Genomic DNA, 23,399 nt, shown 5'->3' on the forward strand with positions numbered 1-23,399 from the left:
CTTGCAAATCATTTACAACGACGGACGAAAGATTGCATCAGTTATAGCTGATGTGATGAGGCTTTGCTTCCATTTCTTCTGTAGTAGCTTCGTGTACTTTAATACCCATATCAAAATAAGGTAGAGTATAGTTCTGCGATGGCAGGTTTTAAAAATGAAACTTTCCATTAATGAACACTTAAAATATCACTTGCAAACCGTGCATTATAGCTCTTTGCTAACAGTATGGCGGGCCTTAGTTAACTGTGCAAGGACCCATGCAAAACTGTCACCCCATACTGGACGATGTTATCGATCTTTTATTTCTTAGCTTAGTAATTTTAGCTTGATTGAAGTTTCCTTCCTTTCTCCCTTCCGTTATAATTTTCTGCAAACTATATTACATTTCAACGATTGCAGGTTCTTTTTTACATATCAATCCTTTGAAAAAGATCCGTGTAGTGTCAGTATACTTTGTTGGTTTCATCTTATTTGCAGTTATAGTAACGACCTTGTGACAAGCAAATGGAAGAAAAAATTTGTTTTGATCAGTTTCCGTTTCTTTTCCTATATTTTTCCGTTATCAAAATAACTTAACCCGGGAATGGGCCCGGACCAGAGAGAAAATGGACAAGAACAACAACTTACCCTTGCCAACCAACTAATCAAAATGAATTCAACAGCTTTGAACTGCGATCCCGTTGGAATGGAGCTTTCTTACGACGATGAGGGAAAGTCGCTTATCCGCCCGTGGAAAAAGTGCTTTTGGTTGTTGGATAACAAACAACTTACTCAAATAGAAACATTTCTGCGGAACTCCAAGATTTGCCGGAAATACGTACCGGAAGGAACATCATTCCATCAGTCGAGCGAGGTACAACTATTATGCGTAAACCGGAAATAACAGTAATTATCAATTTTGTTTCCAAAATTGGCGATTTTTAAAAATGATTTTGTGTAGTATTTTGGAGCCTTTAAGAAAGAGTCGAAGTTCCATTCATAATAAGACCTCTTAAATTCATCCTGCATGAATTATTTCAAAACTTGTCTATTATTTCCCTGCATGTGTGTGCGTAGCACTGGATTATGGTCAAGTTTCAAAAAGAAAAACCCCTTCGCGCGTATGACAAGATGTGTCTTAACATATCAAGTACGTTATGATGACTGGATTAAAAATCAACAAATACGTGCATTTTCTGCTTAAAGCTGGAAGTTGGAACCAAATTATGATCCAACGAAAAACAAACAGTGCGACCGCCGACGGTGCCTAGCCTCTCTTTGTTCAATTGCTAATCAACCTTAAAGGTACTGACTCGGCAAGCAAGCTGAAGTACCGACGAGATGTTTAGCTTACTCTAATTATTGCCACCTTCTCTACTTTTATAGTCTAGTTAAGTAATTCAGTTTGTACCTCTTAAAACAGCACAAAGCACATTAAGTATTACTCAGTGCTGACTATTACAAACTGAAAATGTTGGACCGAAGACCCAAAAGAGGTCATAGATGCGAGTAACAATTCATTGGCATTTTTCCACAACCCTAGCTTGGTGCGGTTGAAAGCAATACTAACATCTAACAGTCTAGTTTAGTTCTGAAGTAGATGGTGTTTAAACTTTGAGATTGTACTTACGTTCTACAAATCCCGGAGCAAAAACCACCCTTGTTCCAACGTGTTAGTCGCAAATTGAAATAGTTTGCCGAAAGCGGAACCAAACTCTTTATGAAGCTTACGCAAGACTACTTTTGAATAAGTACAACGACGGTTAGAGATGGCGGTAGAATCTCTAGCCACATTAGTCTGGGAGCCGTAAGCTTGTTATTAGCATTTACTTGCAAGAAGTTCAGTAATGTTGGAAGAGTAATTATTGCTTTCCGGCGCCGCGTGGAAATCATGTGTTTTTGACTTGTTTTCCCCAATTCAAGTTCCGTTTTGGCTGGGCGTTACGAAAAGAAGTAGTTGAAATCACATGATTATCATGACCGAGTAGCTTGAGATAATATTACTAAAATACAAGCTGAACTAACATCGAAAGAACAGGGTTTTTTGCTCTCAATCTCGCATCGACTATCATAGCTATGTGTAGTGAAAGCAACTCAATGAATTTTCTGGTCCATTTAACACATATCACCTTGGGCAGATAAGACGGTACACTCTTTAGGCGTCATAAACATAGCTAAGGATTAAATCCAGGATTTTCTAGAAAACATAAAAAAGGCAGAGGGGGGGGGGGGGGGGGGCGAATTTTTGGACGTGTTTTTATTTGGAGTTGAACGATGCCTCATCATAAGACGTCGTGAGACCTGTGATCTGTTCATTCAGTATGGGGGGTTAGTTTCTAAAGAACCTGTGGTGCTGCGTCATCGGTGGGGAGTGGAAACGAATGTTTGGATGTATCCGCAACACTGAGAGTTGATAAGGTAAATTGACCACCGTTAAGAGATTCCAGTGCTAACGTCTTGAGCGTTAGCCCTTCGTCCGCGTTCTGACGAAGGGTTAACACTCGAAACGTGATGAATATTACCGCCTGCGTTAATCTCCGCCGCTTATTGTTAATCTTTGAACTACTTGGCTACGTTCGGAGATTTGTCTTAAATTTCCGCATCAAAGTTGTTGTTTACATCCTCAACATAATCGCTACCTCAAAGGTGTTGTTCCATAGCCAGCTTTTCTTAATTGATTTAATTTTCAGGAACAACCAACGGTTTCAGTTCAAAATAGGAGACTTTTCTCGGGAAGAATGCTCGAGCGCTTCTTCGAATGAGTAAAGTAATTTACATAGACGTGCTTGACTGTGAATTTAGTACACTGAAATATTTTTTGATAAAGCAGAGATTGACTGGTTCTTCGTTTCAACAGCTCTCCCAACAACTTTCTTAACAGCTTTTTACCGTAACAGCAAAATTTTTGAAATTTGAATTTGAATCTTGTCTCGCTCAAAAATAATCAGTACATATCTAATAAATAGATTTATCTGAAAAATCAAATATCGTCCGTACGTAGCGGTTTAACGTTTGACACGTCTGTCGACAAGAGCAAGCTTATGTATAACAGTGAATGTTGTCGACTCAGCAAATAACGGTGTGTTTTAATTTATGAGAAAATTAGATATCATAAATATTCCTCATCGGGTGAGTGTTATTTTTCAAGCCGGTTGCGCTCAGATCTGAATCTTCCAGATTTTCTTTGATTTCAAAGAATGCCCATAATATACAGCATGGATGACCAACCTTGTCGGATGTAAAGGTGCGAGATGCCACCACATCATTTTCCATGCAAAAAAGAATTCTTCGTGTCGATGAGCGAATAAGGTAAATTGATATTTATGGCAAGATACTCACACAAAAGCATATTCGTACAAATTGGGTCTTCGTGAACGCTTAAATTGGCTTCGCTGGCGCTTTCGGACCTTTTGCGTCTCTATCAATCCGCGAATGAAAACAACACTCTGTCACTTGGAAGAAAACAAACAATTACTGGATGAGATAATTCGAAAACACGTCAAATTGTGTCGACTTTTTCAGCTTGTCATAGTTAAAATCTACAGTTTCTTGAGGTCTAAGCTGTAGTATCTGAGCCGAAATTACAGACGATTTGCCCCATGCTGCTTTGCGAGTTGTGTCCAGCCTCCTCAGTCTTCGCGCATCAGATCGCAGTTGAGTGATTTATAACAGATTGGTCTTGAACAGCGGGGAAAGGTGTAGTGTAAACTATTCCTAGTATAGCAAATGGACTTTTGTCCCTTAAATTGCATATTAGTCCCATGACGAAATGTTTCGTTTAGGCCAGTTATCATGGCATCAACGACTTTATGTTAATCTTAATTGAGACCACACAAAAATTCAACTCGGTCAATGTTCACTCGCCATCGCGTGACGATGTAAACTGAATATGTTCGCCTTTCCATTAGGTACCTTGGCATTTTAAATTTATTCCCTTCTTTGTTTTTTTGCAAATCGTTGATTTGTTAAACCCAATCTTCAGTTTTGTTCTTTGCCTTAGATAAGTGAATAAACATCTTACTTTAGATTAGAAATCATTACACAGACCACTGAAACGAGTTAACAAGCAATTCAAACAAGAACTAATAACAATCGCTCAGTTTTGTAGTTGCCTTTTTTCTAGTGTAACTCTTTGGCTGTCATTGTATCGCCAAAAGAGAGAGAGAGAGAGATGACCGGAAATGACAAATAATTTCGATGACATTTAAAATTTTCTATCTGTTTTTTGATGATTTTTTAATCATTGCTTCAATCTTGAGATCATCTCAGTTTATGGACTGCAGTCGTCGTCTCTTAGGAAATACCCACACAGGGGCTCAACAGTCGAGAGAGCAAGCTGTTATGAAGGCGAGAAAAAGAACGAATTGGGGCGGACAAGTCGAGAGGGAGCTGGGGTTTCCCAGTCTCGTCTCACTTTTTTGCTCACTCCAGTCTCGTCAAGAACCTTTTAGTTCTCTCGCTTGGCTCTCAGAAAGGTGCTGCCAGCAGTATAACTCAAAGTTAACCCTTTGAATTTCGTGTTGGCTTCGAGTGCAATCAAATGTAACGTCACCCGGTGAGCTGATCGCGATCGTCCCAGGCCTCACCCCGACACAAAGCTCTGTTCACTCGATTAGGCCTGGGAGAGGCGCTCCCTCCAAGTTTCAAGTTTCAAGTTTATTAAAAAATGTTTAACATAAAATTCAAAGACAACACTAACCCGCAAGTAGCTAGAGCTAATCTAGGCGGGTAGCGAGAAGACTAATTTACAAGAATTAATTACAGGCCTAATCGCGCGTGTGATGGTCACGTGAAAAGTCTAACTCGATCAGGAATCTCAGCTGTGAGGTCTTCGCTATTACATTGGTTGACAGAAACTCGACCAATAAACAGGGAATGGATCGGAAAGATTGCGGAATTACGAATGCGTTCGTATTGAAAGATCCATGATCCGATATTGCAGCCGTAGAACTAAAGTGAGATAAGACAGATCATGTCCACAAGACTTTTAAACAAGAGCGAAGTTGATTATGTAAAAGTGGTTGAAGTGGACAACTGCATAACTAATAATTAAAATACCCAGCCGTTTGATAAAAACCAGGAACTGTGTTTGGAAGGACCACCGCCACAAAATAAAAGTACCGGATCCTGTAGTAGAGGATCTAATCAACAACAAATTGTAAAACAAACATTGCAAAAAAGAACAATTAAAGGCTCTTACCAAGGTTTGATAAGACCGTCTGTGAACCAAGAACCCGTGAACTGTAAAAAAATATATCTGAAATGTTAATTGTGTTGGGAAAGAAAACCCAATCAGGTATGAGATGAAAAAGCAGCAAGCTATAATTTAACAGTAATTGTTTTGTTTTGTTTTTTTCTTTTGGTTTCTGTTTGTTTTCTTGTGGTTTGATTTTGTCTCTGACTGTAGGTCATGGAACAAGCTGTACATCTGATAGTCACGTGAAAAGTCCAACTCGATCCGGAATTTCAGCTGTGAGGTCTTCGCCATTACATTAGTTGACAGAAACTCGACCAATAAAAAGGGACGATTTTAGATTGGGAAGATTGCGGAATTACGAGTGCCTTCGTATTGAAAGATCCATGATCCGATACTGCAGCCGTAGAACTTAAAGACAGAGGTCTCAAGTACGGCTCTCGATTAAGCCGTTTTCTATTCAAGAAATTAAAGGATTACTAAACAAGAGCGAAGTTGATTATGTAACTGTGGAGGAAATGGACAACTGCATAACTAATAATTAAAATACCCAGCCGTTTGATAAAAATCAGGAACTGTGTTTGGAAGGACCACCGCGACAAAATGAAAGTACCGGATCCTGTAGTAAAGGGTCTAATCAGCAACAAATTGTAAAACAAATATCGCAAAAAGGAACAATTAAAGGCTCTTATCAAGATTTGATAAGACCGCCTGTGAACCAAGAACCCGTGAACACTAAAAATATATCAGGAATGTTCATTGTGTTGGGAAAGAAAAATAATCATATATGAGATGAAAAAACAGCAAGCTATAATTTAACAGTAATTTTTTTTTCTCCTTAGTTTCTGGTTGTTTTCTTGTGGTTTGATTTGGTCTCTTACTGTAGGTCACAAAAAACAAACATTACAGGAATAATTAATTCTTAGCATTCACGATTTTGTCTTAGTTCACTGCTCGTTAGTACTCTGGTTTCACTACAAAATGAAAACTGAATGATAAAACTGACTGACTTCGCGTTTATTCGTGGTCACTGTGTGGAAAACAACCGCAGGGAGCTCTTAACGCACGTGGTTTGAAGTCAATAAAAAATACTTCGGACTTTGGCTTTTGATATCGCAAACACGTCGCTCATCACGTGCTATTTTTTCCTTCTTGCTTTAGTTTTATTCACCTTTTCTTATCTTTCTAGGTGAAACTGTGTATCACTTTTCCTTATATTTCGGTATTCCTCTTTAATTGGTTATTATAACTGGTTGCGGGTGGGTTCCGCGGTTTTACAGGGACCCATTTAGGGCCCTATAAGCTATAAGAGCCATCTAAAAATCAACCAATAAAAAAAGAATTTGTCATTCTTTAATTAGTCATCACGCCATGATTTGAAGTCAATAAAAAATACTTTGGACTTTGGCTTTTGGTATCGCAAGTATTTCGCTAGTCACGTGCTAATTTTTCCTTCTTAGTTTTATTCATCCTTTCTATCCTTTCTAGGTGAAACTGTATATCACTTTTCTTAATATTTCGGTATTCTTTTTTAATTGATTATCATTACTGGTTCCGGATGGGTTCCGCGGTTTTACAGACACCCATTTAAGGGTCTTATAAGCAATAAGAGCCAACTAACGATGAACCAATGGAAAAAAAAAATTTGATCGACATTGTTTAATTAGTCATTACTGCAGGCTATCGCTTTGTTAATTAATGGATTTGTACACAAGAACTCTAAAAACGTTGGGCTTAAATGAACACTGATGAAGAGCGAGAATAAAATCTGATACTAAACAGTAAAAACCATCAAAAGACCTCTATCTCGGCAGCCTGATTCAGTTCGGTGATTACAAGAAAATTTCTTGATTCGCTCTGACGAAGGGTTAACGCTCGAAACTCCAGCACTCGAATCTCTTTACGGTGGCCAATTTACCTTTAGTTATCAACTCTGTTGATAAACCAAACATTTGTTGCTACTCCCCACCGACGCAGTACCACAGTTTTGTTTAGAAATTAACACCCTTATCTATTTGTTCCCCAATAAAATGCTACCTCAGACTCGGTGTAACGCGAGAGAATCAAATCCTTTTGTTTTAGGCAGGAACTTGTCTTCTTTGGCTAAAAGTAAGACCAGCTAACGTTCTTCGAAATTCTGGGGATATTATCCAGCTCAACTTGCGCTACAATATAATACAAACTTTATTGACACTCCCTGAAGAGGGCTCTAAATCAGTTTCTAGTATTTGACATGAGTTCAACAGTCCGCAGGTGGCAAGGTGCTAACTTAAGCCGAATACTCCGAGTTTCCCTTTAAGTTCTAATAAAACGGTCTGGGAAAAACAGAAAACAATATTTGAGTACGTGTCTCAGATTTTGTCCTTAGGTAAACGACCTGATAACAGATTAGCGGTGGAGTGATTAGCACTCACTCAATCTGTCTCTTCCTCGTCCGTTTGGTCCTTCAACCATTCAAAAAGCCTGGTAGCTTTTATCTCGAGGTCATTATGATACCTTGCCTCAGCTTTCTCCAAATGTTTCTGCAAGGCTTGACTGCGGTCGTGTTTGTGAGGGACTTTGGTACCTACCGCGCAAAGCTTTATACCGTCAACTGATCCTATGTCTTTAGTAAATTTGTGATTTTCTGGCTGACTGATCTGCGGTAATGGCTTCGGAGCAAAAGTGTTTTCTCCTTCGCTTTCTCTGCATGAAAGTGAAACTATCTCTGTAGGAGCTGGAAGAGAGTGTCTTCTGCCAATAGCTTGGTGTTTCCCTCTGATTTTGGGAAGTGCCACCGAGTCTGCATCAACAGGTGCTGGACGACGTCCAACACTCAAGCTTCTTGTCATAAGAGGACAAGAGCTCTTTCGCTCCCTGATTTTCTCCTTAAAAACTGGGGGATCGAGGCTCCTCCGTGAGACTCCAGGCAATTCAGCTTCCCTCGTTTTAATCTCAAAAGCACTACGAGCCTCCAACTGGTGAGGCCGGTAGGATACCATCAAGGGACGGCTGAAGACGTTTTGGACGTCAGGTGCATTCGTGAAAGCTGAAGTGGTTGGAGCGTGTATAGAATGTCGTCTGCGTCTTGGTAAGCCCTTTGCTAGATTTGAGCTGAACGAACTGTGTTCTAACTTCTCGAACGAATTACTTATTTCCGTGAAAGCTTCTGGCAGAGAAACAAAGCGTGGTCTGCTCAGTTTAAGGACAGTTTTTGAGTCATCCATTAGGAAGGGATCATGGCGGAACGTGTTGCTTTCGTTTTAGCTCAGTGAACTGTCTCGAGCTGTCAAATCACCGGCTAAAATGCGATAGTTTGCAATTCACTCAAAGTTTTCACTGAAATCTGCATTGGTAGGCATGGTGACTAGGACACTAACCAATCAAATGATTGCTTTTGACACCAGCATTATTTCCCTTTGTGGTATAATTAACGGGAAATTAATTCAACCTCATCACACTATATGAACAAGTTTGTAAAGGCTGGAAACTGATGTTAACACCTGAGTTGCAAATTAAAATTAAATGGTTCTGTCCAAATATAGCATGCCAAAACAGAAATTTGTTGCTTGTCACCCGTTCCGCCAATAATCATTCAAAAATCATTTTCAAAACTGAAAAATGGCGCTAAATTTCATCATCAAACTCATCAAATATTCTCTCCGATTCATTCGTTCCATTTTCCAAAACGTTGAAACAACTAAAACAAGACACAATAGAAGAGTTTCTCCTCAGTGTGGATTCCATTTTAATGACCAATTTACGGAGATGAAATCAAAGTGCCAGGCCAGGTTTGATACTCGGGCCGAAGGAATGGGTTAACAATGCAAGTAAGGAAGTAATTTCTGAGAATTGTATGCATGGAAATTAAACATGTAAATTGGTTGTTTAGACTAAGTGCAATACGAGCAGGACAAGCTAAAGGGAACCCCTGTTAAGCAGTTGCGAATTAGAAAAGAAAGCCGGCCGGAAAAAACGAAGTCAATCAATTAGTTCACCAAGCCAGAGTTTCTGATTAATAAGTAAATCACATATAACAAAATTTCAGTACACAAACCACTGGCACGCAGTGAGCATTAATAACAAGTAAAGTACTTGATTTAACTTCAAAACCCAAATATTTATAAGTGCTTGTCATTGCCTCAAGGATCATTAAATTTTGTATCTTTTCTAAATACTTTCCTGTTGATCAAACAGACTGAGTGACCTTGGGATTTATTATCATTTTGGAGTTACTTTCTCTCCCCCGGTCGACAGATAAGCTTGTTCAATGTTCAGTGTTCAATCTTGAACGTCAACAATTTAGAGAATGCATGGATTGGATAAGTTTGCCAGGGCGATAAATCATTTATTTTCTTTTGTACCTGTTCCTTCTATTGTTTTCCAAATGAGTGCGCTTCATTCATAACATAAACAACAAAAAAGATACTTTTAGAACTGAACTGTTTCTCAACTCTGACTCAACTCAAAAAGACCGGACGCACTCGTTTAATAAAAGTGTTGTGGCAAGAAAAAAAGCGAAAGAGCGTCCAAAAGCACGACCGAGGCGTTTGAATCTACCCGAGAATTATATCGTGATCTTTGAACAGAATGACAGGGATAAAATTGATAGATACTCGACTCAAACAATTGGACATGCAGTCAACGGTGAAGACAAAAGATTTTAACAAAGTATTGGTTGCGTTGGTGGAGTTTTGGACAAGTTTTTCCGGCGTTATAAGCCTGCTTCAGAAAAAATAAGCTTTCTAGAATTCCAACGTCAACATTTTCGTTTTCTTTGAAACCTCATTTTGAACTTTTTGCATTTTATCTAAAAGTGGCATTTTTCACTCCCCTCCACTTCAAATTGATTCGACCCTTTAGAGTCGGCGCGTTTTTACAAGTGACCACTTTTTAAAGTGTTTTCTAAAGGCTCCATGCATTTCAATAAAACTGGCCTATAGCCAAAACCGCACCGAACGCAAGTTGCGAAAACACCTTAAGTTTACAGCCAATCCGACCAATTAAGTAAAACGTTATGCTAACTGTAATTTACGTTAGATTACTGTAAACTTTACCTGAGAAACTACAGAAATCATTTGGTTTAATATTGTGCTTCAGTCAGGAATACATTGCTTTGCATTGACAATGCAAGGCCATGGCGTTTCGTTTTCTCCCAAATAAGCCCATCTTTTTTTGTCCAGGCGTGCTTCAATGTACCTGCCGTCACTGTACAGCAAGAATATTATCACTGGATGTAAATTTTATTTTCAATCTCAGCAAGTCTGGACGTGCTCCTATGTTTCTAGCTTCACAGTTCTCCACGCTTCGCTGCTTGAGTTCATACATGATCAATAACTTATAATGGCACTTGTGATTATTGTGGAATCGGAAAAGGCTGTCGTTAATTAATAATTTCGCATACTAAGCACAAAGTGTCCAAAGAACACATCAACTGGCCATATTTCGGTCGGGCGCTGAACAAAACTCATTTAACTGCGAATACATACATCGATTGCCTTACTCGAAATGAACTCTGGCGAGAGAAGGCGTTCGTTAACGAGCGAAAGCGCAGATGGAACCATAAAGAAAAACGAATTCGAGGAGCGTCGACTACAAAGAAAACTTCTCGAACTTGAAGAACTTTCGGTGAAACAACAAAAGAAACGCAAAGAAGAGCAATTGGAGTACGCTTTGTGCAACCTTTCTCTGGAAGACATGGGGAACTTCAGCGGCTTGACGAAAAAGATTCTAAGATCAAGTTTTCTGCCTCCGATTAACCGCAAAGGGAAAGAATGGAGCAGCGACTCGGACGGTCGCACACCAGAAAACAGGCGCGACATGATAGCAGAAAGACTAAGAGGATCGAAGATGATTCAAAGATATACGGAAGGCAGAGGGCCACGAAAATTGACCAGGACTTTATCTGCAGATTCAGGGATGCTTTCATATTCCGAGAATCCACAGAATGTAACGGAGCAAAGAAACACTGACCCGCCAAATCATTATTCTGCTTTCCTTAAAATGTATTCCGGTCGCCGAGCGATCTCGTTTACTGAGTTTCAAACTCGCGACAGATCTGATGAAAAAATTGCAGGGGCGATTGCCAAAGACAGCGTCCCTGCACGATCAGTAAAGACTGACACCAGCTTGTTGATGTCAAGACATAAAGCTCCGAGTGAGGCGATAGGAGCCGGTTTCGTTCAAAATGGACGAAAAGTGAAACACCAATGTGTTAGCGAAGCCTTGGAATACAAACTTAAGATGCGAGAATTGGCACGGAAATCGTAGCCTTTTTGCTTGTTCTAGTGGAACAAAATCAACATTTGCAATTCAGGCAGGATTTTGGGCGGAATCATGTATACGTGATTGAAATCGTGTGAACCTTTTAAGCATTAGCAGTTATTATGTATGTGTAAAAGCTAGTACCTGGATTTCCCTGTTAACTCTCTTCAAGTGATAGATATTTTTACTGTTTAAGGTGTGAGAAAAAATAAAGCGTTTATTTACACGTTTCATTGTGTGTTTTGAAACTAGCCAAAAAGACCTTTTTGGCGGAAACCTTCGTCAAAACAAACAGTACCACTTGTTAGTACTAATGAAGAGCGTTGTTGACGTTAACATTTATCCACAGTGATACGAACCCGTCCCCACTTTTTATTCTATCAAACGAACCAAAAACATTTCTACTCATTTGCTTTCCGTTGATTAGCACTGTTACAAATTATAATTTCCTTTGTAGACTTAGAGTTAAAACCGCTTTGTACAGCACAATAAACCAATTACAACAGGGGTGTCTGTTTGGACGGAAGAGGCCATGATTAGTGGCGTACGATATCTGTCATTCACAGCAGACACAGCCAATATGACATTCAAGCAATACACTTAACATATTGTCTCCTCTGTCCCAAATCACGTTGAACTCTTTTAAAGATATGTAATACAGATTATTCTGGTTGGTTGCTCTAGCTAAAAATTTAAGTTGCAGAAAGCCGGTAAGGAAACGCTATCTCATTCCCTGAAGTTACCAGCTGTTGTTGGTTTTACGGAAAATGTAAGCTGACCCTTTTTTCGCAGTCTTAACGACATATTTGCCCCTCCGGAAAAAAAGTAGTGTTCCAGTGTTACAAACTTTGAGATGGCATTTTGTTGGAGAAAACTTTAGATCTTCTTTACGACTCAATCCATATTTCAGAGGCCATGAAGTCTTTCCAAACAGATATTCACAAAAATTAAACACCTTGAACAAACATACCTTATAAACAGCACAGCTGGAAAGTTCTGCTACTTGGCTTTCGTTTGAAAGTCAACACTCAATCCGGAATTTAGATTCACAGGCTAAAAGGTTGAAACCACCTTCTATAGCAAAACACAAAGAAGCTTAAGGAGAACAGCTGCAAGAAACCAAAATAGATAAAAAGATAACGTAGTGTTACGTAATCGGCAATCGCCAAATTAAAATTGGCTTCGTACCGGTCAAAATCAATCATATTTTGTTTTGGGTAGCAACGCAGACTCCGTTTGTTCAATTGTCAATTCATGTTATACAATCCGGGCTTGATTGTTCTCTTGTGCTATTCAAAGGTTAGATCTGTATCTCGCTTTGGTTCATCTAATTAAATTAACGGTAGCAAAATACACAATGCCGACAAAAACAGAAAAAAACGGAAGTCTTAAAAATAACAAGAGTACAAGAATGTGTCTCGTTAAGCAAATGTTAAAGTTCCTGTAAAGAAAAAAATAAATTATGCTCATTTGAAAGGCCGTTAAAAGTGACGAATAATGTGTTATCGTTTCCGACCTGTCCTCTCTCTTTCAAGAGATATTCAAGTTTTTTGTTCAAAAAACTTCACAAATCGTCTCAGTACGCAGATAAATCTCAAAATCAAGAATAACTCGGGAAATATTGGAGTGATGCTGTTCAGACTTGGCAACAGAAATGTACCTAGCTTGGGTAAGATACAAAATGACGCCTACTGTTCTGTTGCCATGGTAATAGTTTTCCTTTCAGGCCCCAGTTGTTCAAAGAGCGGATAATTTTTACCACCGGATAGGTTACTATCCGGCGGATGAAATGTGTGTAAGGTTTTCCCGAAAGCCCAATTATTTGTGGATAAAATAGAAGCAAATGTCAAATTTAAGGGTGGGACAGTGTCTGGAAAACTTGCCAAAAGCATTAGTTGGAGTACATTCGCTCTTGAACATCCTATCTTCATCTCCCCGCTGCGCAAACGTTTTTAAAGCCACACCTCTTGTTGCCTTCCGACGGACCAACAACCTGAGTGATTTACTAGTTAGCGCCAAACTACGTAATCCCACACAAAACAACCTACCCCATAGATCTTTTCGGTGTGGGGACAACTGTTTAACTTGCAACTACATAACAGACGGACGTACCAGCTACACATTTCATTCTACCGGCGAAACTAGACATATTACTCATCATATAGACTGTAACTCTAAAAACGTTATTTACATGGTACACTGCAACCGCTGCCACAAACAATACATAGGAGAAACAAAACGACGACTTAAAGACCGTTTTAACGAACACCGTAGACCAGTCGACAAACAAACAAACAGTTCCAAACCCACCACAGTTTCAGAACATTTTCAGTTTCTAACGACCATAACGCTTCTGACATGCTACTAATTCCTCTCGAACTCATCAAATCTAATCGTGACAGTGTACGCAAAGCTAGAGAGGCATACCTCATCGACAGAGGTCAAACTATTGAACCTTTAGGTCTTAATAGGGGAGATGAGACATGAACATTTTTCCCGTCTTTCATCTTCCTAAGTTATGTAATTACTGAACTCATTGTTACGTATTTTGTTTTCGTCTATTACGTGGTAACGTTAGCTTATACCTATTTACCAGTTGTATTTTAAAATTTCAAATTGTAACGTTTTTGTTTATGTAACTTTTTTCAGGTATCTATTGTACCTGTTTAAATTGTAACGTATCTTGCCACAGGGTCAGTCTCAAACATACCATGAAGAAGAAAGGCCGTGCCTTTCGAAATATTGGAAAATATACTTCCCTGACCGTGAAATCAGCCTTGCTCTTTTTTTAGATTATTTGCTTTACAATTTTTTTGTTGATTAGATCCTTCACTACAGGATCCGGTACTTTTATTTTGTCACGGTGGTCCTTGCAAATACAGTTTATCACTGGTTTTTACTGTACATTTGCTCTGCTGGATAGTGACTTATCCAGTGGATAAAGTTATCCGCTCTTTGAACAACTGGGGCCAGATCTATTTTATGCTCAATTGACATTCTTATTTTTTTTCTTAATCAGACATCACTTACTCCCAGTGAGCCGGTGAGGATACGTAGGGCAATAAAGGCACTTCGTGCTACTCAAGTACGACTTTCTGCCTCTCACTTGTCTTGTCGAAAATGGAGATATTTGGTTCATAGCAGAAAGGGACTGGGGCAGAGAGGCATGGCAACATCAAAATGGGTGTCATTTTGCGTCTTACCTGGCGTACCAGCATTACTGAGTGGTGCAGAAAACTTGAATGGGATCGCTCTAATTTTTCCAGAGATATTCTTGTTTTGTGATTTATTTCTCTGGAACGAGAGAAGATATTCTAAAACAAGAAAACGCCTTTCTTCTACTCTTTGAAAGGCCCTTAAAATAGGCATAAATTATTTAAACTTTATTACACAAAAGCAAGCACTGTTTTACTGAGTCAAGTCCAAGCAACAACCGTGGACGATAATCCTGCTGGTATACGTTGGATCAATTGTAGATCTGATCGGCTTTAACAAATACAAATGATAAAAGAAGCAGAGACCGATACAACGTAGAATTACGGTTTAAAGGTTACTATATTTCGGCTGGCCAAACCAGCCTTCTTCAGGTATAATGAAAATTTACATTGGGACAGTCCCAATGTAAATTTTCATTATACCTGAAGAAAGCTGGTTTGGCCAGCCGAAATATAGTAACCTTTAAACCGTAATTCTACGTTGTATCGGTCTCTGCTTCTTTTATCAACTGTTTTACTGTCTAGTAAAACGTGACTTATTCTGACCAGTGTCAGGCTTCAATATTCATGATGACGTGAATTTTCACTGCAACTGTCTTGAATCCTGTTTGGTGTGATTGGCTTGCTTAGCTCGATTCCCGGGTTGGGTTGGATGAGGAACAATGAATCGCATGTAACCGGGGGGGGGAGGGGGTACTCCCGATAATGAACTATACGGGGAGACTCCGCCTGAAAGGGGTACCTTTTATAGGATGAAGGTATAAAAAAGAGCAGGGAAAACAGTGATTTAGGTATTTGAAAAGGGCCTTTCAAAATATATCCAACAGACCCAACGAAAAAAAAAATAAGTTGCAAAGAAATCCCCGTGTGTTTTTGTGGTTTCTACAACGAGACAATTATTTTAAAGCATTTTCTTCTTGAATGTCCACTTTATTCTGCCCCTAGAATTAATCTACTCTCCTCTGCTGCTCGCATATTTGCTGACAGGTGGTTTTCCATGTCTAAGGCATAAATAGTATCAGTTTTTCTGTTTGGATCACAGTTACTTTCTCCTAAGCAAAATAATGATAGTGTTTCTACTGTAGGTATGTGAAAGGGTAATCGTCCTTTCATATATCTCTCACAAGAGATGGTAACTCTCTTGTCAAAAATGATATATAAAAGGATTCTGGAGCGGAGCCTTTCTGTCAGCGTATAAAAATTCCTTGAGAATCTCCTCCCCCCTCCCCCTCCCCCTCCATCCCCGGGTACGTAAAAGAACAGAGTGCCTCAGTCAGGAATTCCTTGTTACTTATGCGAGTGTTTTGAGAGCGATTTGCAGTATGACTACTGTTACTGGGATCACTTACATTGCAGGACAAGAACAATGAATTTCAACAAAAGCCGATTGAACCAATCACGAGTAAAAACCAGTGATAAACTGTGTTTGCAAGGACCACCGTGACAAAATAAAAGTACCGGATCCTGTAGTGAAGGATCTAATCAGCAAAAAAATTGTAAAGCAAATAATCTAAAAAAAGAGCAAGGTTTAAATTGTAACGTATTTTGCCACAGGGTCAGTCTCAAACATACCCTGAAGAAGAAAGGCCGTGCCTTTCGAAATATTGGAAAATATACTTCCCTGACCGTGAAATCAGCCTTGCTCTTTTTTTAGATTATTTGCAATCACGAGTAGACGGAATTACTTACTGTTGGTATCATACTGTGATCTGATTGACCAGTATTAAGTGACCCCGGTAATAATAGTCGCACTGTTATGAGCGTCTGCCTTGGTTTGACAACGAAAGTTGTCCGATCTCTTGAAATCGGTCGTTTCCGGACCGGAAGGATGTAAAACGGACGGACAATAAGTCATCTCAGACTAGACGGAGAAGCCGTCTTGATGTGGAAACGGGATGGAAATGATTTTGGACATAAAAACTGTCCGATTTAATGATAATCTCATAACTTGTGACCTTCTTTTAATGATAGAGCGACAAATCGAGGAGCAAATTTAGACGACTCTTTAAAAGTTTAAAATCACACTTAGAGGATTTGTGAGTTTGCTCGTTGTACGAGTCAAGTTCGAGTCAGGTTCCGTTTCTTCTGTTTTCTTTTTCCTTTTGCTTCGTGTTTGTCTTGACCAAGGTCTGTGATTGTGATTCTTGCTTTCATAATGATGAGCCAACTGAGTCTTCGAAGCATTTTAAAAACATGAACGAGATGTCGTTGTCAACGCGATCAAGTGAATTCCGTCATGCATTGGCAGCAAATTAACCGCAGTACTCATTCATTCTCGCCATCTATTATTTCCCTGAAAGGGTTTGTCTAATGTTGTTGGTGACTAAAACTTCAGTCACTATGCCTTGTGAAACCCACGTGATGGGAAATTAAAAATTCCCGTGGCCGTCTACATTTGCCCGCGAAGGGTAAAGATTCTATTCTATGTTATCCTTGGTATCCTGTGGACGCAACAAGATGGCGCTTGAGGCAGGTAATACTTCACCACCGTCCGTTTTCTTAGTCGGGGAAATGGGATCTCTGCTTCAGGTGTATGCAGCACTGCAGCTACAGGCCTTAATTTTCCTAGGAAATTTATGAAAACTAACTGATGTGGTTTATCTTTCCACAGCAGCAGTGAATCACAGCAGTAATGACTCTAACGATCGATGTCGAAAAAATGTACCCTGCGAGCAGAGTCTCCTTCGATCTTCTTAGATCAGAGCCGACTAATCTAGGAAGATCAAAGGAGACTCTGCTCGCAGGGTACGAAAAATGTTGCAACTGAAAGTTATTTTTTCCGTTTACCATTAACACATCATTATATAAAAAAAAATAACAACCAGAAGACATAGGAAGAAGTAAAGAATGAGAGAAAAATAAAAGTTGGAACTTGACTCGAACATGGCTCGTGACCTGAATGAATGTCCCTTGATGATACTGTCGTTTCGTAACTAGTAATATTTAGAAAAACTTTTGAATGCAGAGGTCCACACAACGCTGGAATTAAACTTGCTGGTAATTTTTCCCGTATCTCTCTTGTGAAAGACCTCGTGCCAGGCGCCACTTGCATTCAGTTTTGTATTTTTAGTAATATTTGTCACTAGCTACTGTACCGCCGCTTTGTATTGGAATTTTCGAAGCCAAACAGGTTATACGGGATAGCATAGCGTGGGTTGGATATTATAACTTAATACAAGGCACCATTTTTCTTCTAGCTGGATACGCAGGCCTTTGCCAGCGTAAAATAATATGGGTATTTATAAATAAAAGGGCACTAGCAGTGTCAAGAATTGATAAACAGCGGCACTTGGAGTAATTTTAACTGTGAAGTGACCCACACCTCTGACCAACAAATCAGTTTTTGTCTGAGCTTACTTCTGTTACCGCTATTTTATGCTCAATTGACATTCTTCTTTTTTTTTCTTAATCAGACATCACTTACTCCCAATGAGCCACTGAGGATACATAGGGCAATAAAGGCATGAGGGCAAGAAATGATTTTGCACATAAAAACTGTCCGATTTAATGATAATCTCATAACTTGTGACCTTCTTTTAATGATAGAGCGACAAATCGAGGAGCAAATTTAGACGACTCTTTAAAAGTTTAAAATCACACTTAGAGGATTTGTGAGTTTGCCCGTTGTACGAGTCAAGTTCGAGTCAGATTCCGTTTCTTCTGTTTTCTTTTTCCTTTTGCTTCGTGTTTGTCTTGACCAAGGTCTGTGATTGTGATTCTTGCTTTCATAATGATGTGCCAACTGAGTCTTCGAGGCATTAAACATGAACGAGATGTCGTTGTCAACGCGATCGCGTGAATTCTGTCATGCATTGGCAGCAAATTAACCGCAGTCCTCGTTTATTCTCGCCATCTATAATTTCCCTGAAAGGGTTTGTCTAATGTTGTTGGTGACTAAAACTTCAGTCACTATGCCTTGTGAAACCCACGTGTTGGGAAATTAAAAATTCCCTTGGCCGTCTACATTTTGCCCGCGAAGGGTAAAGATTCTATTCTATGTTATCCTTGGTATCCTATGGACGCAACAAGATGGCGCTTGAGGCAGGTAATACTTCACCACCGTCCGTTTTCTTAGTCGGGGAAATGAGATCTCTGCTTCAGGTGTATGCAGCATTGCAGCTACAGGCCTTAATTTTCCTAGGAAATTTATGAAAACTAACTGATGTGGTTTATCTTTCCACAGCAGCAGTGAATCACAGCGGTAATGACTCTAACGATCAATGTCGAAAAAATGTACCCTGCGAGCAGAGTCTCCTTCGATCTTCTTAGATCAGAGCCGACTAATCTAGGAAGATCAAAGGAGACTCTGCTCGCAGGGTACGAAAAATGTTGCAACTGAAAGTTATTTTTTCCGTTTACCATTAACACATCATTATATAAAAAAAAATAACAACCAGAAGACATAGGAAGAAGTAAAGAATGAGAGAAAAATAAAAGTTGGAACTTGACTCGAACATGGCTCGTGACCTGAATGAATGTCCCTTGATGATACTGTCGTTTCGTAACTAATAATATTTAGAAAAACTTTTGAATGCAGAGGTCCACACAACGCTGGAATTAAACTTGCTGGTAATTTTTCCGTATCTCTCTTGTGAAAGACCTCGTGCCAGGCGCCACTTGCATTCAGTTTTGTATTTTTGGTAATATTTGTCACTAGCTACTGTACCGCCGCTTTGTATTGGAATTTTCGAAGCCAAACAGGTTATACGGGATAGCATAGCGTGGGTTGGATATTATAACTTAATACAAGGCACCATTTTTCTTCTAGCTGGATACGCAGGCCTTTGCCAGCGTAAAATAATATGGGTATTTATAAATAAAAGGGCACTAGCAATGTCAAGAATTGATAAACAGCGGCACTTGGAGTAATTTTAACTGTGAAGTGACCCACACCTCTGACCAACAAATCAGTTTTTGTCTGAGCTTACTTCTGTTACCGCTATTTTATGCTCAATTGACATTCTTCTTTTTTTTTCTTAATCAGACATCACTTACTCCCAATGAGCCGCTGAGGATACATAGGGCAATAAAGGCATAAGGGCAAGAAATGATTTTGCACATAAAAACTGTCCGATTTAATGATAATCTCATAACTTGTGACCTTCTTTTAATGATAGAGCGACAAATCGAGGAGCAAATTTAGACGACTCTTTAAAAGTTTAAAATCACACTTAGAGGATTTGTGAGTTTGCCCGTTGTACGAGTCAAGTTCGAGTCAGATTCCGTTTCTTCTGTTTTCTTTTTCCTTTTGCTTCGTGTTTGTCTTGACCAAGGTCTGTGATTGTGATTCTTGCTTTCATAATGATGTGCCAACTGAGTCTTCGAGGCATTAAACATGAACGAGATGTCGTTGTCAACGCGATCGGGTGAATTCTGCCATGCATTGGCAGCAAATTAACCGCAGTCCTCGTTTATTCTCGCCATCTATAATTTCCCTGAAAGGGTTTGTCTAATGTTGTTGGTGACTAAAACTTCAGTCACTATGCCTTGTGAAACCCACGTGTTGGGAAATTAAAAATTCCCGTGGCCGTCTACATTTTGCCCGCGAAGGGTAAAGATTCTATTCTATGTTATCCTTGGTATCCTGTGGACGCAACAAGATGGCGCTTGAGGCAGGTAATACTTCACCACCGTCCGTTTTCTTAGTCGGGGAAATGGGATCTCTGCTTCAAGTGTATGCAACTACAGGTCTTAATCTTCCTAAGAAATTTATGAATACTAACGGATGTCGTATATCTTTCCACAGCAGCAGTGAATCACAGCGGTAATGGCTCGATAGCGAATCGATAGCGAAAAATGTTGCAAACCTGAAAGTTATTTTTTCCGTTTACCAATAACACATCATTATATGAAAGAAAATAACAACCAGAAGACATAGGAAGAAGTAAAGAAAGAGAGAAAAATAAAAGTTGGAACTTGACTCGAACTTGGCTCGTGACCTGGACTTGACTCGGGCTCGAGTCTGACTCGTGTTACGAGTAAACTCTCGTGATGATGTCTCTTGATGAGACTGTCGTTTCGTATTAACTAGTAATATTTAGAAAAACTTAATTGAATGCAGAGGTCCACACAACGCAGGAATTAAACTTGCTAGTAATTTTGCCGGATCTCTCTTGTGAAAGACCTCGTGCCAGGCGCCACTTGCATTCAGTTTTGTATTTTTGGTAATATTTGTCACTAGCTACTGTACCCCCGTTTTGTATTGGAATTTTCGAAGCTAAACTGAGGTTATACGGGATAGCATAGCGTGGGTTGGATATTATAACTTAATACAAGGCACCATTTTTTTCTAGCTGGATACGCAAGCCTTTGCTAGCGTAAAATAATATGGGTATTTATAAATTATTTAAAGGGCACTAGCAATGTCAAAAATTGATAAACGGCGGCACTCGGAGTAATTTTAACTGTGAAATGACCCACACCTCTGACCAACAAATCAGTTTTGTCTGAGCTTACTTCTGTTTGCCGCTGGAATGAAATTCGCCAGAATACTCAAACAACTTGAGCAAATAACCAAGGTTTCAATAGTACCACTTAAACCGTTTAAAGATATATGAAAAGAATAGGACTTGGATTAGTAATGTGCAAAGAACCTCTGAGTTACGAACTCCTGTTTTTCATCACACAAGAATTTGGCGCCTTTGCGCTTTGCAACTCCCTTTGACCTTGTGCTATTCTTTCTACAAATAAACGGATTATGAACTAATTCCCCTTGAGCTATATTTGTCTGACGATATTCGAAACTGGAAGCTAAGAGCACCAACTTTAAGCTTGATGTATTGAAGTTAAGACTAAACGGTGTGATTGATGACACGAGATTTTGTCGACACCTTCTTCGATGCAAACAGAGACCATGCGTTTGCTCAGAAGCCTTGAAATCTACTTCACTGGTTAACTTTGTTCCACTAAATCTCAAATACTCTTCCAATCTTCCAATAAATCTTTCCTGTCGACTGAGTCTTTCTGTCAGTAAGCGGTTTGTCTGCCACATAGCAGTTTTGGATGGAGGCTTTCAATCCAGCAATGCAATCATCTCTTATTGCAAATCTCTTGAAAAGTCTATGGACAACTTCCTCTCTTACCCATAAACCTCCTTGAAATTTTGGGTTCGTGAACTTGTGAGACGGAAAGGCAACAAAATAAAACTTTAAGATCTCTTACCTCTTCCTCTGAACTTCTGCTCCAATATCTTTCCCACACAATCGCACGACGGGAAACACTTCCGGTTGAAATACGAATTGATGTGTTATACGTCATCAGTAGCCAATCACAAGCACGAAAGAACAAGTCATTTTCAGCCAATGACCGGAAGCCCCCAATACCACTTGCGATCCCACAAACATTTTTCCCGATACCACCCTACGATCCCATTTTGGCGGAATCGATATTTTTTCTGGTATGCGAACTGAATACAGTACATTAGTCAACTCTCTTACAGCGACCACTGCTAGTAAGCGACCACCTCGTAAACAACCGTGAATGTTTCTCAGTTAAATACTGTTTCAAGAGCTCTCTCGTAAGCGACCACCACTCAAATTTCTTAAGGGACCGCGACCACACTTTTTAGACCGGACATTTGACATATTCTTTTGTTTTCTGTTTCCGGTAAGCGACCACCCAACATAAACACGTATAATCGTTAGTAAATCATTTCTCAGAAGTAACAAAAGTTTAATTTTCAATAACGCTACCCCGGACTGCTGGCAGATAATAACAGTCTACAGACAAGGAAGATGGCTATAATACTTTTAATCAGGTAAACGGGAATCGTTACAGTGAACTGTTCCAAAATGTTGCAAAAACGGTTTCGTCAGAAGAATGAATAGATGTGAAAAAAATCAAATAAATTAGTTGTTTCTATTTTCCTTATTCGAGCTACTGAGGTAATATTTTTATGTAATCTGAATTAATCAATCCAGTATTAGGCTTATTTTTTTTTATCTTCCCGTAAGCGACCACTTTGTCGTGCCCCAAGGGGTGGCTGCTCACGAGAGAGTTGACTACATTTCCACTTTAAGTACGTAACCATGCCTTAACGCGGGTACTACAACGGTGACTTCTCGCATGGTTTGAGGCACTATTGGAATTGACTGATGAGTTTTCCTTGTCTCGTTTGCGCACTAAGCCCTTTCACGAGTACGAATCGTTTTTCTGAAATAATCAAGGAAAAAGCGTTTTAAATTGACGTATAATTCGTTGCAGCAATTTACACCTTGGGGTTGTATAGATGTAGCAGCGACTTTGAACATGACAGTTCATAAAAAATGACAAAATATGAAATAAAGCTTTGGAGACCCTGTGAAAACTTGCCTATTTAAGGTACAAGGAAGGTAGACCGCTCTTCGGGAATTTTGCAGCACAATACAGATGGGCCGTATGTTTTGGTCAATACATTGTTTTACCCTCTTGAACTTTGATGCGATTTCTATTTAGGGCTAAAATTCGCGCGTTTGCAGCGTTAAAACTAGAATGGCACCGTTAGCGCTTGCCCGCATCTACCTAGATTTCTAACGAACGAAAAAACACAGTTCGCGGTGAGCCTGGCATTTTTTAGATTCACTGGAGAAGATGAACAGCCTCGTTTCCAGGGTCTCTCCTATTCACTTCCCAGACCCTGAGAACGAGGTTGGAAGATGAGAATGTTATCATAATACTTGAACTGCGCGAGTAAAAGAATTGTGCAAGAGCGTTTAACTTTGTCCGTTTGGTTTCTGGTGCTGCAAAACCTTGTAACGGGAAAAGATGGGTCTAATATTTTACAAGATGTG

General features: G+C 39.5%; 2 protein-coding genes across 6 annotated transcripts in view; one reads left to right on the forward strand and one right to left on the reverse strand.

Annotated features, from left to right (window-relative positions):
• Positions 1–21,849, reverse strand: part of LOC146485130 (uncharacterized) — a 38,193-nt gene extending 16,344 nt beyond the window's left edge. Inside the window, exons 1-2 of one of the 5 annotated variants that reach the window (XM_085104093.1) lie at positions 12,387–12,522; positions 5,180–5,220 (exon numbers count right to left, since the gene is read on the reverse strand). The gene's annotated coding sequence lies outside the window, so the exon portion shown is untranslated. Of the gene's footprint in view, positions 1–627; positions 715–1,609; positions 1,846–5,179; positions 5,221–12,386; positions 12,526–21,792 lie in introns of those variants that run through there. The other 4 variants (XM_085104095.1, XM_085104091.1, XM_085104094.1 and 1 more) reach the window with 4 other exon arrangements.
• On the forward strand, positions 2,334–11,649 carry LOC146485131 (uncharacterized). Its single transcript, XM_085104098.1, has 2 exons — positions 2,334–2,741; positions 10,336–11,649. The coding sequence occupies exon 2, from the start codon at positions 10,661–10,663 to the stop codon at positions 11,420–11,422; it is 762 nt and encodes a 253-aa protein (XP_084960224.1). The 5' UTR covers positions 2,334–2,741; positions 10,336–10,660; the 3' UTR covers positions 11,423–11,649.
• Positions 21,850–23,399: the final 1,550 nt, after the last annotated feature.

Source organism: Pavona decussata, unplaced genomic scaffold (assembly GCF_977016875.1).
Source record: "Pavona decussata unplaced genomic scaffold, jaPavDecu1.1 SCAFFOLD_28, whole genome shotgun sequence".
In the NCBI taxonomy this organism is placed as follows: domain Eukaryota; kingdom Metazoa; phylum Cnidaria; class Anthozoa; order Scleractinia; family Agariciidae; genus Pavona; species Pavona decussata.